The 17225-nt window shown below is 40.5% G+C and overlaps 1 protein-coding gene across 13 annotated transcripts in view; it reads right to left on the bottom strand.

Moving 5' to 3' along the window:
- Positions 1 to 17225, bottom strand: part of rapgef1b (Rap guanine nucleotide exchange factor (GEF) 1b) — a 90879-nt gene that overhangs the window by 70311 nt on the left and 3343 nt on the right. For 2 of the 13 annotated variants that reach the window (XM_088615410.1, XM_088615414.1), the window contains exon 1: positions 503 to 693. The exons of 2 other annotated variants lie outside the window; for them this stretch is intronic. In XM_088615410.1, the coding sequence (XP_088471536.1) occupies positions 503 to 548 (46 nt within the window). In that variant the 5' untranslated portion in view covers positions 549 to 693. Of the gene's footprint in view, positions 1 to 502; positions 703 to 17225 lie in introns of those variants that run through there. 9 more of the 13 variants (XM_088615412.1, XM_088615411.1, XM_088615401.1 and 6 more) reach the window with 8 other exon arrangements.

Below are 17225 nucleotides of genomic sequence, written 5' to 3' on the forward strand. Positions count from 1 at the left end.
TTTCCATTTATAGAGGATGAGGCATTACTGCTTTAATGGAAAGAGGAAAGAACATTAAACCACACCAGAACAGGGAACATTTTGACTGAAACTCTGTGAGTGCTCTTAAATCCTTTAAGAGCTAAGGCAAAAGAAAGAAACTTAAAACTCCAATTTAACATTCATTTTTTTATCATACTACCCTCAATACCCAGAGTCACTTTAAGAACTACATGAAAATAAATGACAGGATGGAATATGCAGAGGTCCTGATTTTTTTTTCTCCACTCCCCTGCCTCTTACTGACCCTGAAGACTGTTCATTCAAGAGGTGAGAGGCCAGCTCAACTCTCATGCCTCAACTGTTCAGGCGTCTCCTTAAGTAGCATAAATATACTCGTATCAAAGCATGACTATCAATTGATAGTCATATCAAGAGTTCCTAGTGTTCCCTCCAAATACAAACCAAAGATCCCTGCAGAGAGATGTGGACAAATGTCACAGAAAGTCCCAAGATCCCCTACCCACTGTAGTGCTCATCCCAGCATGCAGTGCTTGGTCATGTGACATTCATTCTTCTGGAAGCTGCCCATCTCCTCTTTGATTATTGGAACCAAACAGCCACAGAAACCCAGGCGATCTTTCACATAACTCCATTTCACAGCATGACTGTCACAAGCTCGAGAGTCACAGGCACGCCACTTTCTAGTCAGGCTCGTATCACTGAGGGGAAAAGATGTTATTACAAAACCACAACATCTATAAACTGATCAAACAGGAACCACATCCTCTCGAACTTAAAAAAAAGGTCCCTAAATCGAACATATCTGGACGCCCTACTGCTAATGCGCTCTTCAACTTTACAGTAAGTTATGACAACAAAGTGAAGACAATAGTTCCATACAGGTTCTAAGTACCGTAATCGGGTGGGCTCTGAACTTTTCAAAAAACCTTCTGCAACCTAGTTATATTCACAAAAATGGAAAGACATTTACTTCTTTTTGGATTAGTTTCATGCCATCCTTCTGTTGTAACCCATGATTCCCATAATCAAATTCTTTGAATCTTTGTGGGTAGAGAAGAACATTCGGCAAACCAGCTCTGTATATTTGTGTAGGTATGGTTAAAGCTGATATTTAAAATCTACTTATTCTATTACCATATCCAGTAAATCTGTACAAGTGTGGTCCAGTCAAATATTCTGTACATTAAATCCACTTAGCTGATGCAGTGGCATTGAGCCTCTGGTTTATGAAGCTTTGCACTAAATTCTTAAAAAAGACTCAACAGGAGAAACATTCTGTTTCTTCCTTCTACTTTTCAGTCTGGAATTAGGCTCTACCTGTTCCTTTGTTGCCAACGCACACTGACACACACTTGTAGGTCTAAATAAAATGCATTAAACCATACACAATCAAAACATAAGGTTTGTTGCTCACTGGATTTAAAATGTTCCTTCTCCTCTTATGACAATCTAATTAAGCTCACAAAAGGACATGGACTATAGGGATCAGGCTATTTACATTTTAAGAGCCCAGGGATAAAAGAGTGAATGGCAGTAGATAAAAAAACAAGGAAAATGCATTATCAGAGTCAAAACTATCTGTGCGAATTTTAGAATCCTATGACTAAAATGTAAGCCAAGAGTTATTTTTAAACATAGGTTCAAAACTGATAAAGAATTACCGTCTTTCCCCAAAAAAATAACTCAGCAACCCACTGGAACGTGAAAATATAACGCGATAATTAACCTCTAGAGTACAGAGTATAGTTATAAACTGTTACCAACACTCTGGTGCACGCTGTAAGAGATTAATAAAAATAAGAATTACTGGAAGCCGCAAACTAAGTTATTTACTCTCTGGGGGCAAGGAGCCAATTCAGAATGTTCAAGTTGAGTGAAATTCCTCCAGAAAAGGCGCAAGACAGGAGACTGACTTCCTTGGGAATACAGCATGCTGAGCCATTCATTGCAGTTCAGAGAGCTACACGAGGCACTGTAAACCCTACTCTGAGGCCCAGATGTGAACATAATGGAGAGAAATTCACAAGCAGTCATGAAAATACATAGAGTTTTAAAAGCCTAACCATAGGTGGAATCCTTCACCCCCCCCCTCTCTTCCAGTGATCACGTAACAGTACTATCATAGGCATTGGCATAGGTAATGGCAGTACTGTCATAGATATGGAGAGTACACAGATCAAATCAAGGCTGGAAACTGAAAGGATGAACTGTTTTACTTTCAGAACAGACTTTTCTGAGACCGCACAGAAGAGAAGCTATTATTCTGAGCTGCCTGAAACAGCTGCTCAGGTCTGGTTTGTTAAAAAGCAGAAAAACATATTTCAAGGACTGATATCTCTGTGTATCAGGTCGGTGTTTCCAGGCTAAAAAGTCAATTAATATTTGAAGCTAAAGCAATCTTGCATTGATTAGGACCCTTGAAACTGCACACATGGAGAATTTCATTGTTAAGCAAAGCACTTTCTTTCATTTTGTCCTACAAAGTGATCACTCAGTAAGGACTGTTGCAGCTGTTCCTCATTTATGTGTGTCAATTACCTCCATCAGTGTGTCATTCTAAAACCCTCCCAGGAAACATAATCCAAACAATTCACACAGCTCTATTACTAAAATTCTACCAAACCTTATGAATACAACAACGAATTACTGGATAACCTCTGATTATTTTTTTTTCCCCATTTCAGCTGTTTAAGAAAAAAAGCTTCTTCAAAAAAACTCAAAATCTTGGCAATTGTTGGGAAGATGTAGATCAATTACGGACTTCAAAAGAGAAAACATTACCAAAAAATGGCGCTGATCTTCCAAAAGTGTCACGCAAACACTTGCCTGCAACCACATTCACTGAGATGGAAAAGGAGAACTTGTATTTATAATAAAGTGAAATCAAAATTGTTCTCAGTAGGAGGCCAATTAGTGTGAGATCTTGATGCTGGGAGGCACTGCAATGAGTCACGGGCAAGTGGTAATTACAGGGAGAGTGTAATGGTCCCTTTGCCTTGGAGAACACAGACACAGTACTGCCCTGAAAGCAAGAGATCCCCCCAAACCACACCTACTGAATCTGCCCTCAGAATGCTCGCTTTCTGTTAAAACAACACTGTCTCTCAATACAAGGTGACTGGCTATATTAGTTATCCTACTGTGATGTTTTCAAAAATTCTTTGAAAAACGGTATTTTAAATTGAAAGGCCTAACGATTAATTACTCCCATATCAGGACCGATGTAAATCCCAAAGGGTAAAAAGACTACAGGCAGCATAATCCCAGTTTAAGGATTAATTCTTAGACTTTAAAAGGTCAGTCTGAGATGTTAGGCAGTCTAAGATGTGATAAGATTTGCTTTCAGACTTCAGTACTTTTCTACAAAGAGGTTAAAACTGAGCTTTCCTAAAACTTAAAATAATATTAATTCAAGGATGAGTAAATATGGTTTTAGAGGGATTTGCGTCTTGATTAACCATTAAAAAATACTCATTTCATAAAGCTTTTGATCACTTTCCACATAAAAAAATAAGGCAGAAGGGATTCGAGGTAACAGGAATTTGGACTGAGAACTGGTTAACGGAGAGAAATAAGATTCACACATGGATGTGAATCCTAAATCTGGAGCGACAATTACTGAAATAAAACAAGGTTTTGTGTTGGAATCACTGCTGTACCTAACTTGTACAATTTGTGATTCTGGTATAGCTGACAAATTAGTCATACCTGCTGCGACATGACAGTCATGACAGAAGAATTCAACATTCTAGATGCGGCAAGGAAGGTAAAGAATCAGACAAAATTCAAAATTCGGTAAACTCCTGGCAGACGGTATTTAATGTAAGACTGAGTATTACTGCAAAAACAAAAGCTACAAAAGTCAGATGGGAGGTACTTAGCATGAAGAAATTACCATTTGAAAGACTTACAGTAGGTGCTTACAGTGTTATCATTTACAGCTTCTAGACGATATGGAGAAGCAAAAAAGGTAATATTGGGATATAGAGTTAAGAGTGTATAATTTAAACCAAGGCATATTAAAATTGTACAGATTTTATGACCTGGTTTAAAAGACTGTAAAATAGGGCACCTGACGCCAATATTCACAATCCACAAAATCGACTCAGTGGATTTCTTCAGAATCAGATCAAGAGTAAAACGGAAACCTAAGGACACAAATGCAAACCACAGGGAAGTGATCTTAAAACTGAGAACAGGAAGCACTTATTTATATGAAGAGTTGTGAGAGTCAAGCAATACAGCCTCGTGCTGTCTAAGCTGATATCCCGATTTCAAGAAACACAAAATCCTGGGATCAATTAGCTGTACTTGATGGGTGAAATGGCCTCTTCTTTATAAGCTGCCTTTACAAAATGTGACAATGCATCTAACCTTTTCCAGAAATGCATTGCTTATTGATATAGTGTAATATGACAAAATAGCATAAAGTGCTGTTTTTAGAACCATACCATTTCTACAGATTCACGTATATATTAGATATAAAAGGCAAATACATTACTTATTGGTTCAATTAAGTGACTTCCTTAGTACAATCTTCATTTCACTGTTGGCCATTTATTAGTTTAAATTTACACACCTTTTTGATTCTTATTAATCTCAAGCATTGCCTCCCTTTTGAAATTGGATGGACTGAAGAGAAAGGCAGAAGAAGGCTCTTCAGTTTAACCAAATCTAATCTACATCCCCCTGCGGCACAACATCCCCAAGTAGGAGGCATTGTCCAAGGCACTGCATTTATAAACCCTAGAAGAGCAGGACTATCCTCAGAGATAACCACTGGGCCTCATGTTTCTTGGAAAGGTTTCTTCTTGTCATGCTGTGAGCATTCTGATCTGAGTCTGTCGACTCCCCTCCCCCCATGACTCCCTGGGAGCACGGATGTCACATTTCCCCTCGCCGTGGGCTTCTCCTCTCCTCGTTCCCATCATTTGACCGCTTGGTGGCAACATCTCCAGATGGCGCCATGGCTGCAGTCGGTCCCTCTCGGACGCCCAGCCAGCAGGAATGCAGTTACCTCCCTATCCTCCCCTCGGTGGGCCCTGCACTGCCTCCGTCGGTCCCTCCTGTTCCTTCCCCTCTCACATCAGGGTCAATGCCACTCCTTCCTGTTCACTCAGCAGTCCTCCCATCCTCTCCCACTGATCCCGAGATGGGGAATGACGTTCCAAGGGCCTCCTGCTTCATCTGTGCCCACTGTGCTGACGACTGCTGCCAGGCAGAAAATACTGTCTGACTCAGAGAGGCACAGCACCGAACTCATCAAACACAGGATCTCCCAGTCCTCAGCCCTCAATTAATTAAACTCAAATAGGCCCAGGGAAAAAAAACTCATTAGCTTCTCAGTAGTACTCAGATGCTGTCATACTGTTGTTGTACATTCATGGTTGTCTCCTGGACTACTCTGTTGTAAATCTACAATGATGTAAATCTGCTTCCAAAATGAGAGAGCCCCTTAGAGAACACTAACCCTGTGAAATGCTAACATCCTGGGTGACACACAATTCTAAGAACTGTATTCAGTGGAGTTGACTTAAGAACCAATTCACAGCAGTGGTCTAATTAACAGAATTTTCAGTTCCAATATACAGTATCTATTTTTTATGCTCTCCAAGCTTTAAAATTGGCCCACCCCTCTGCTTTGATCACCCAACAGAAACACAAACAGAGGGATCAGCGTTGTAAAGGTAAGAGGGGTCTGTTCAATCACTCCTTCACTTGCTGCAGGGAACACATTCTATGATCGGCCTTTTTCAAAGACCAGAGGCAAGGGAATGTGCTGTGGAATGTCATCCACAAGAAAAGCAGCCTCTCCCAAGAAGAAATCTTCTTGAATTACCTCAGCCTGTCGTCATCTGCGTAAAACAGCCCCACCATTAAGGTTTCAATGCACAGTTATATCCAAGTACAGAAACAAAGTACAGTAACAATGATGTGTCAGTGGGATTAGTCTGCATAAATCATGGAAGAGAGCCTGCAGATTCTCCAGAGATTTTGCTGCAATCGCCAGATTTCTGACTGAGGATTTAGCCATACAGGATTGCCCAGTAACAAGCACAGCTTTAGAACTAGGTCAGTCGAAATGATGCATCAAGAAATATCCTTTTTTCCTGTGAGGAAGCCTTCGACCATTTAAAACTAATGGGACAGAAGGGCACACACGAGGGATATCAGCTGCAACCACGGAATGCAGCAAGGTGTCTGCATGGCTTGCCAAAGATAATAAAAAAGCAGTGCTGAAAAGATAAAAAAAACAAATAAAACAGTCTCTTAGCTCTCCACCGTCAGCTAGAACAAATGAATTTCCAAAGGAGGATGTAGTCCTATCTCTTGAGATACAATTGCAGGTCTAAAGGCTTACATAACTGCACACTGAAAAATGAGCCCGTGCATTCAGAAACAGAACTGCTTTGAGACCTCCTAGCTGAGCATCCAAACTCAACTTCTAGAAGAGCTTTTGCCAGCTAGTGTTCCAAATGCTCACATACCGATTTCTACTGCATTTAATAGCTAAACTGTGTCACAATTTCCACAATGCCCCATAAATGGGCGGAGCGGTGGCTCTGTGGCTAAGGATCTGCGCCTGTGACCGGAAGGTTGCAGGTTCAAATCCCGCGGCCGGCAGAGGAATGCTACTCTGTTGGGCCCCTGAGCAAGGCCCTTAACCCCAGCTGCTCCAGGGGCGCCGTACAATGGCAGACCCTGCGCTCTGACCCCAAGCTTCTCTCCCTGTCTGTGTGTCTGTGTCTCCCTGGAGAAAAGCTGGGGTATGCGAAAAGACGCATTCCTAATGCAAGAAATTGTATAGGGCTAATAAAGAAACATTAAACATTAAACATTAAACATTAAATGCCATACTATGCTGAAGTGCTGTTAAATACAATCATAGGTGTGCTACTACAGTATCAATCACACAGCACAGATTCACAATCACTGCTGTCCTGAATAAAGCTTTTATTTCTAAAAAGCCTGTTAACTACCTAGGGTTAAATTCTACAGTTCATTAGTTGGTATTGTTTCTTGTTTTGCAAAACAGATAACCACACTATAATTATTAATTATGAAACAGTCAGGCCTCAATTACAGAGTTACTCCATAGCAATGTTCTAAACACGACAGAACATAGCTGAAGGTGGAACTTGGGAAATCTTTCCTTGGTAGCAGGCTGGTCTTTCCAACAGAAAAAAAAATTAGAAAAACTGCAGATTAAATCAAACTTGCAGATCTGGCAAAAACAAAATTGCCTCATTTTTACCTTGCTCTTGCAGAAGGTAGCAGTGGATCAGGTTTTTAACAGGAATAAACTCTCAATCGTAGTGAAATGTCCATTACATGTTTCAGCTGACATTCTTGTGAGGTCAAAGTTCAGAAAGACTAGATTGAAGGTGTGATAATATACAAATCAAATGACTTGTGATCTATATTACTACTGATTTAAACACAAAGGCCTTGTATAATTGCCCCATGGTATCTTTTTATATGTCAAAGCTGCCAATACCTTATTAAGCTAAGTAAAGTGCAGAATGTAGGATATGAAAGTCAGTGTTTATATGGTGGGATCCATATGGCGCTGAACTGTGCTTCATGCACAAGGAAAGCTACCTTTAAGTGAAGCCACAGGAACCCAAAAACGAAATCCCTGGAAAGCAGGCCTCAATGCAATCTATGGGTGTAAGACGCCTTTAAAATGATGCGTGTCTTGATGAGTCTTGAGAGTGTGGAAGATAGTTTCTTTGTACACATGATTGTTAAACACAATAAAGGAGAATGGCTTCGCACATAAAAACTCGGTAAAGTAAGTGAACGATTTTCAGATCTAAAAGGAATCTGGTTATGGAAGCTGGCCTTCATTTTCGGGGACTAGCTGCTGGATCACTATGATTTTCAATACACTAGTATTGTGAATAATATCCAAAGGCTCTGTATCCTAATTACCTTTAGAGGATTAGAATCAGGGTGGAATCGATGGCTTTTGCTGCTGACAGATGCATTGCACATCAACCAAAAACATGACTGTAACTAGGGATTGGGAGGGGGAAAATTACAAGGGCAGAAAAACCTAAATCCCTGCTAGAAAATATTGTACAATAAACAAATCTATAGCAAAAGTCACACGCCTATTAGCAATTTAACAATCTACACATTGCATATCTAAAAATAAAGAGCAATCCTTAAAAAAACAGAGACCTCAAACTGTAATATAAACGTATATATTCTGAGAATAGCCTGGCCTACTTCACTGTACTTCCTCTAAGCCTCTGGGTCCACCCTAACTAGATTTGAAAAAAATGACCACTTCTGTAAAAACCACATAAAAAAAAGATTGTTTCCAAAACCTTCATTTGTCATTTTGTTTTCTTAAAAACAATCTTCTCAAAAAATATATATGTGGCCTAAAACAAAGGAACTATAGGGTGTTAGTTTATTTTTACTGGTAAAACACAAAACTTACTCTAAATGGATAAAAAAGACCCCCCCTTCTCCTCCAGACAAATGTTTTAATTTTCTGTTGTTTATGTCACCATCAAATCACAGCATTTGTTCTAAACCATAACCATCAGACTTGTTTTAGTATAAGGAAGCAGTTTTTGTGTTGTTTTTTAAAGCATATGAACATTTATGCCCTGTTACCCATTAACAGAGAAAATTCTATCCAGTGAATTAAAAAAAGACATACTACAATGCAGCTATCACACAAAGACAAGCCCTTGAGCATACAGCATGACTGCAGAATATAGTATCTCTCATGAGGCAGAAAGGAAGCTATGGATTAGCTTGGTGTGAATCAAGCCATGACTTACCCAACTCATCCACTGGTTTAGTGGGCAGCAATATCTCATTTTTCAGCTTCTCCTCAGGAGCAGGTTGGCTCCTCCAAGTAACATTCCCCATTCAGATGCCAGTCAGACAAGTCAAAGCAAAATCCCAGTTAGTCTTCCAACCGCTTTTTCATCTTCATATTGATGGAAGAATGATTGCTCTCAAATGGCCACACTGACACAGGGTCACTGGTTAACACGGGTTTGGTTACTCACGGCACAACCCATGATGCACAGTCATACTGTTCAACTCACAATTCCTTAGCAAGAAGAAAAGGACTGACCCAAATTCTAGGAACCGGAAGGTTTTAAAACTGAATCAATTTTCTGGAAAAGAGTTTTTGTGTGCCTATTTTTATTTTTCACTTTGCAGGAGACGACTGAGAATTTTCAGGCAGATCCCCTTTTCAATCAGTTTATCTGATCACTTCAAAGCTCGTGATGCTCCCCTGCCACCAATAATGATCACCAAAGCGATTTAGTGCCCTGTGCACACACAGGAATAGCTGCGCGCATGGAGATTGTGCCTCTTCATCTGAAACATCATCCAAACCTGAGATCCAGCACTGCCATTCCCACTTGTGCGAATGGATCCAGAATAAAAAATGGAGGGCTGGAGAAGAACCAATCGCAAAGGGAGTGGAAAAAGAGAAACCCTTCGACGATCCCAAAATGTTCGAAGACACTTCCCATAGAGGCAGGGAACCAGAAATGGGGCTGTTCGGGTAGAACAAGCTTTGCTAAGATTAGTTTCTCCCTGCTTCTTCCACATTAAACACCACTCCGCCACTCAGAACCTCTCTTCCCAAGCTGGCTGGTTTCACTCCCAGCAGCTCCCAAGTCCTTCAGCTTCCCCGCCTACATCCAAGCTTTTTGAGACTTTTATTTAATTACAGCACCTTTCAAATTTCTTTACGGGAAAAACATGTTTTGCATTCCTGAGGAAGCTACTTGCTCATTTCGACTAAACCTCAAATTATAGCGCAGTTCAGCTCAGGGCTCAGGCCCTCATTTTCAAGGCGCGTGGCTCCCGTTCAGAAAAATCAGCTTCGCTGCAGTGGCTGCGCTTGCAAACCGAAAACCTGCAAGAAGCAGCAGGCACTGGACATCTCCAAAAATTCCATCTGTCACTGACCGCACAGAGCTTTCAAAATTGGACCACTGTAATTCTGACAGAAATACGAACCACAGATAGAGGTTGACGTGATTTTTTAAAGCACATGGACATAAGTTTTCCATCATATCCTTCCAGTTATTTAGCCAAGATATTACTAAAACACATAACCAAAGGATTATTAACTTCTAAATCTGTATTATATGCTTAATAAAGAGGACAGTTGGGTGTTATTCTACCTCATAGTTCAGAAGATATATGATTTTCAGATTATTTTTTCACACTTCGTGGATACAGACATTAGACTGAAAGTAGTTATTAAATCAATTATCTCTATAAGTTGTTTGTGTAGAAAACACCTGCAGGTATTTTGAATGGTAAGACTGGGAAACAGAGAAGACTCCCACTAAAAAACAGTTTGAGACAACCAAGGTTTTAAACCTCTAAGGGTGTGTTCTATCAAACTGATGAAGCAGAAGCAACACACATCACGTTTTCTAACATCATGTGCCCATTTATGGATGTTTACTTAAAATCATACAAGCCAATACCAGAGGCCTGTCGACTGGAAATTCATAATTTTGTATAAATGTTTTTACTGTGGAAGTTTAATAGTATTGGTTTCTCTGTCTGGGCATATGCTTCTTGTGGCATATCAAAAGTTATGGTTTTATCAATGGGAACAAAAAGTTGGAGAGCACTAGAGATAATCAGAAGCAATTCCATTTATCAAGGATACAGACCAAAGAAAAAGCAATTACACTATCAGCCACAGGTCAGCCACCTCAGTTTCTTGTATTTTATAATGTTCATAAGAGAGACGACCAAAAGGTACATCAGTCCTTTAATGGGGTTTTTAAGTTCACTCAGATTAGTCCACTAATAGTTCACTCAGTGAGACTATGCTTAGGAAATGAGAAAAAGAACAGGATGCTCCTAACATAAGGTATTTGGGAAATTTATGCTCTTGTTGGTTGCAGAAAGCTAGAAACTCAGCAGGTGCCAAGCTAAATTCACATATTGTTGACGAGCACAAGGCATAAATTAATAAGAATCCTGACCTGGCATATTGTTAGAGTCTGATTTTCAGGTTTCTGCAGGCTTATTTGTGGACGTACGCAGAATATGAAATCCCTGCTCCAGACAAGAAATAAAATATTCCAGCTACAGCAGTACTGTCTGGTCTGGCTCGATATTGGATTAGAAACAAGCAGCAGATTCATTGTGCGATGTTTTATTACTTGTTGCAGTATCTTTGACTGCTGGCATTATGCTCTGGCGATGGCTTGCAGCCAGCACAGTATCTGCCTATTGCATTTTATTTCCAAAATAAGCCCTGCCAGTACTAAAGGTTTAAAAGGAAAAAGGAAAAAAAGTCAAGAGTGTTGTTCTGAATGCTTTATTTGTTAGGTAATCCAAAAGGCCCTTCTTCAAGCACAGAAGCAGGTCATTATAGAACACAATGCAAATTCTATGACTTCAGTCCTGCCTTTAACATACTGCAGCAGTGCCTTATGCTGCCTTTCCAGACAAGTCTCTTGACAAGAACCTTTTTGACCTTTTCTATGCATCATAACTTGTACAGTTAAAAACAAAACACTGAGAGAGCTGAAGTAGACTTTGCATGCAGTGCCTATACAAAATAAAATACAATACTTGAGCCACGAGCTAATGTTCTGTATAAAATACAAAACAGCAGGGACTGCAAGACATAAAGCTTCTCTTTTTCTTTGTAGATGAGCTGAACGCAGCACTGAGAGACCTTTAAAATATATATATATTATTTTTCCACATTTACAGGGGAAAGCAGCCTGAGAGCATCTGAAGGATCTGACCCTGCTTCTTATGGAGAATAGTTTTTAAATGATAGATTTATAGTAAATACATCGTCTTCTAATAGAGGTAACCAGATTTTACATTTCATTCCCAGTTGCGTGGTCTGATTGCTCGGAAGGACACTAGACGCCCGCTGCTCTATACCTGAATCAGAATTCTCAAGAGGGAAAGTGTGCTGGGCTCAGTTCAGGATTCATGTACAATAAGCCGAAGATGAAGTAAATGTAATTGAACCTCTACAATGAGTCACTTTGGCGGGAGCTGAAAAACGGAGTTCTAAATATAGTGGGTTCCTTTTAAAAAAAGGAATGACTACAACACTAAATCTCCCAAATTTTAAAGGTGGGCCAAAATAGCTTTCTAAGTAACGTGACACTATAAAAGCACAAACTTTATGGTTTTCTGCTTCACCCCATGCAAGCAATTGCTCTAACAGGACTGCCAAGACAGCCCTTGTATTGCCAAAAAGCAACTTTTTTGGCTAAACCGCAGCATACAAAAAATAACTTGACTATAAGAACAGGGCCTTCCCAAGATCTGCTACTTTTCACTGCAACAAATGGCTTCAGTCAATGTGCACGGCTTAGATATGTGGGAATTCGAACTGGACCAAAAAGGGCTGCTAGTAACTGATTACATTCTCTGAACCTTTTACAATTATCTGCACCTTCAATTGACATAAATATGATGCAATCTCTCTGATGCTAAGAAAATCATGCTTCTGAAATCACAACTAAGTTCCACTTTTTTCTGTACAAGATCAAAGCCTACAAATGATTTTTTTAGTTTTAGGCTATATGGCACCACTGCTTATAATAATAATAATAATAATAATAATAATTGCTTACACTTATATAGCGCTTTTCTGGACACTCCACTCAAAGCGCTTTACCGGTAATTGGGACTCCCCTCCACCACCACCAATGTGCAGCATCCACCTGGATGATGCGACAGCAGCCATAGTGCACCAGAATGCTCACCACACATCAGCTATCAGTGGGGAGGAGAGCAGAGTGATGAAGCCAGTTCATAGATGGGGATTATTTGGAGACTATGATTGGTAAAGGCCAATGGGAAATTTGGCCAGGACGCCATAGGTTATACCCCTACTCTTTTTTCGAGAAACACCCTGGGATTTTTAATTACCACAGAGAGTCAGGACCTCAGTTTTACGTCTCATCCGAAGGACGGCTCCTGTTTACAGTATAGTGTCCCCGTCACTATAGTGGGGCATTAGGACCCACATGGACCGAAGGGTGAGCGCCCCCTGCTGGCCTCACTAACACCTCATCCAAGTACTGACCAGGCTCAGACCTGCTTAGCTTCAGTGGGCTGCCAACTGTGAGTTGCAGAGTGATCTGGCTGCTGGCTAATAAGAAGAATCTAAGCACTACGTTGGGAGAGTCGTTTATATACTAATAAGTGTCTTGAAATGAAAGCTGTGAGAATCGGTGAACCATGAAGGAGAAAGGAGAGCAAATTCTGGCATCTCCTCATCTCTCTCTGTGCCCTTCTGTCCTCTTGCAGTCAGCTCTCCCTTTAATTACACCTTCAGGGCCATCAGTTTCAAGAAGCCTCCGAGCCACACATGTTTATTTCTCTCGATGTAACAGTCACTTGAGCTCCAGCCAGCTCCAGGTGGGAGGCATTGTTGCAGTTCAGGTCACTCTCTGTCTCTTCAGGCACTGGGTGGGACTGGACCTCCCCCTCCTCCCCAACGCCTCAGTTGTAACTTTCATTGTGCAGGGAAAACCTACGGAAGCTGAAATTCATTTCCTGGTTTTGTTATGTTGTGGGAAACCCCAGAAGTGCTACACATATTTGGGCAGGACCCCTCCCAAGGTCTATTACTCCTGGGGTGGGGGGCTCGGATACAAGCTGCCTTTGTCCGGTTGTCTTTCACAATTCCGTAAGGGCAGGTCAAACACAGGGCTTCCAAAAAGTGAAATCGACTGCACGCACGCTGAAACTGTTTAGCCACCAAGAAAAAAAGAAGACTTGAAGATTAAATAGCTAAGAGTGCTTTCTTGCACAAATGCCACATGATCAAAAATTTAAAGCTCAAGAAAATGTCCCCAGAGCATTATGTGTGCAGCATGATAACCTGCTCATGAAGACAGGGAGCTTATAGATATGGCCAAAGATGAGTAGCACTATAGCAAGGATATGCAGTCCTAGTCCTTGATGGCTGGCATGAGCAGGATTTCTTTGGAATTTAACTGATCAACGAGTAACTGGCTTCTCTGTGCCAATTTAACACCTGCGGCTGTTTTCAAAAGACCTAGAAAACCTGCAGACACCACCCACCACATCCATATCGTATTGAGAGCACATGCATATATTCTTTGCTTATCTTCTGGCACAACAGATTATTTCTGGTGCACTAGAAATGGATAAGACCTGCAGTAAGATCACACGGGTAAGGTGTACCTGTCTCGCAGAGAACCAGCGTCAGGGCGGCACCCGTACTGTATCGTACTTGCCAAATGGCTTTTCACAAGTGCAGTAGAGGAACGTAACAAAACGCTGGATGTGTAAGTGTGAAATGTGCTGCAGTCACTCCTCCAGTACAAACCGCTAGCATTTCACTGAATCCAGTCAGTAATGCCTGAAGGACAGCATGACAAGGTGACACAGTGCACTGCATTGCAATACTTTAAGAAAACAATAACCCCAAAAAGCCAAACTGGGGTGATGATCACCTGATGGCCTACTTCCCAGTAAATGTCTCACAAGGGCCCTTAATTGTATAAAAGCTGAGGTACTGTATCTATAAATGTATTCTGGCATCCGATCACTAGTACATTAAAAAAAACAAATATATTTTGAACTGGAGGAACATTGAGCATGTTAATCCTCTGAGTGCTATTTTTTGGGAATAAACTACAACTCTAGATGCACTGTATTTTTTCTTATTGTGTTTTTATCCTTAAATATTGTAAAAATAATAGAAAATATTACATTACCACACTATCCTTAATTACACAATGTCCTACTGACAACGGTCATGAACGTCTATATTATATATTAATTATGAGATTGTTTTCCAATAATATTAAACTTGTATTCCACTCAAAAACATAAAGAATGGAAAATAATTGTCAACAGACTATGACTGGCACGTCGTTCCACTTTGAAGACTCTCCCGGCCCCCACTCTCTACTATAAGCAATCACCTAATTGACTCTGCTGATCACCGGCCTTGTGTGTCAGAATAATCCAGACGGCACAGGGCCATCTGAGGGGGGTGAGAGGATCCCACATTAGCACCACGCACTTCTCCTGCCCGGTGGGAGAGCTCTGCTAATGAGGAAGGTCACACTGCCTAGGTAGGTGTGTAATGATCTGCATCTGAGAACAATGCCTTCGCTTCTAAAAGACCTGCCAACACATCCAGCCTCACAGACAGCAAATGGGTCTTGTGATCCTGCCTGCCCCTGGGGCTACCAATACAAAGGAAACAGCTAATGTCACTGCTTCGAGTCAGGACATGCAGCTTCATCAAGCTCTTCATTGTCACTGCGCTGAGTAGTAGAGGGCCCAGGGGCTGCTCTGAAAGAATGACAGTACTATAAAGGCAGTATAAAGCTCAGTCATTGCAAAGTTTGTACTGCTGAACTTCTGCCGATTCTATGGTATCCCAACATCAACTCTTTTACCATGAGTTTGGAGAAGACTTAGAAGGATTAAGATGGGTTGAATTTCCTATTTGCTCTTTTTCATGACATTCAGTTCTTTGCATTCCATGAAACGAGAGCTGCAAACAGTGGTCCACAATTACTCAGTGGAATACAGGACTCACGTTTCAAGCATGTCTGTTTCCAGGTACATTGTTATACAGTTTGCTGCTTTCTGGCAAAATATTTGTGCCTTTCAACTTCAAAGATAAAATAAACAATAATGCATTTTTCAGAAACTTCAGTATCACAAGTAACCTGGTTTGGACTTTTTCACTGGGGAAAGATTAAATCTGCATTTTACTAACGAGATATTTTTTTACATACAGCTTTGATCATTCCTAGAAAGCAGTGTAACTGCCAACATTTGTAGAACATACAAACAAAAGAAAGGCTACAAACGAGAGGAGAACATTTGACCCATCTACCTTGTTTGATTGCCAGTAGCTAAGTGATCCAGGGATTTCACCCAGCTGTTTCCTGAAGGACATCTGTCAATACTTACAATATTTTAGTTACCATTACAATTGTCTTTCAAATCATTTTCTAATGATCATTTCTTTCTTCCGCCTACCATACTTTTTTCCTAACTGACTTATTAAAACATTGGGGCATCTGCTTTCTGGTTCATGATAAGTGTCCTCTGGGTATGAATCCTATGCTTGATTTAGAATACAGTATCTTTAAAATTCTGCTATTCATTAAGCGTGACATTTGCCAAATAGCCTTTATGCTTCATGTGAAGACATTTAGCCGATGGCTTCAACATCAACTCAAATCTTCCCTTACACTCACTGTCATGATTATACAATGTGATATAAAGTCATGTTTTTTCCTAATCACCCATTTTACTTTCACTCCGACTAATGCTAGAGCCAAATCATAAAATCACGAAAGGCCTCTTCCATCTTTACCTCATCCTAGCTTCATATTCAACCCTATGCCTGGGAGGAGGTATTCGGACAATTTTTAGATCGATAGCACAAGACAGCGCACTGCTCTTGTACACACTACATAGAAAGCATTGAGACTGATGACATAAAGATTTCAATTGATAAAGAAGCATGGAACTATGAGCCTTCTTATAGTTTTGTCCAGTATACAGGACATCACTAGTTAGTTAGAAATGTAATTTTCAGGAAGAGTAAGAGAGGTTTCTACAACACTATCAATATATTTCAGGCGGGTAGCTGCGTCAGCATGCGTAGTCTGCAAAGGAACAAGTAATAGGTTTATTCTATGCTGAAAAGAGAAGAGAGAAAACACGTGGCTGTGAAGCCTTCTTCAGGTGTGAGCTATGACTCACACCATGGCTGACAATCAATGACTTCTAAATCCTGCTGTTATTGGAAACAACATAAGAACAGTACAGGATATTCCTCCAGCAAGTAACACTAACTCAAAGCATCTAGACTACAAGGGCACATTTTAACAAGTGTGGACATTGGTTTCTCCACATAACCAAGCGGAAAAGAATAAGACCACATCTTCTTCAAAGAAATAACTTTTGTTTCTATTTGTTACATCATGTCCAGCTGAGAACACACAAACAGTGCTGAAGCTGTATGAGTTGCTGCATGGAATGACTTTGTCCTAAGATGGCACTGATTACACAGTGAAGTGGAAGACATACACTCTGCTGATAAAAGCTAGAGCTGATCTTGGGAAGAACAGACAAAACTACGAGTCGCAAACTGCACATTTCTGCAATTTTCAAGCTTCCTGTGAGAGTGTGTTATCCAGAACACAACAAATGAAGAGAAAGGACCCGAGACC

Source organism: Lepisosteus platostomus, chromosome 21, assembly GCF_059453375.1.
Source record: "Lepisosteus platostomus isolate fLepPlt1 chromosome 21, fLepPlt1.hap1, whole genome shotgun sequence".
Lineage (NCBI taxonomy): Eukaryota > Metazoa > Chordata > Actinopteri > Semionotiformes > Lepisosteidae > Lepisosteus > Lepisosteus platostomus.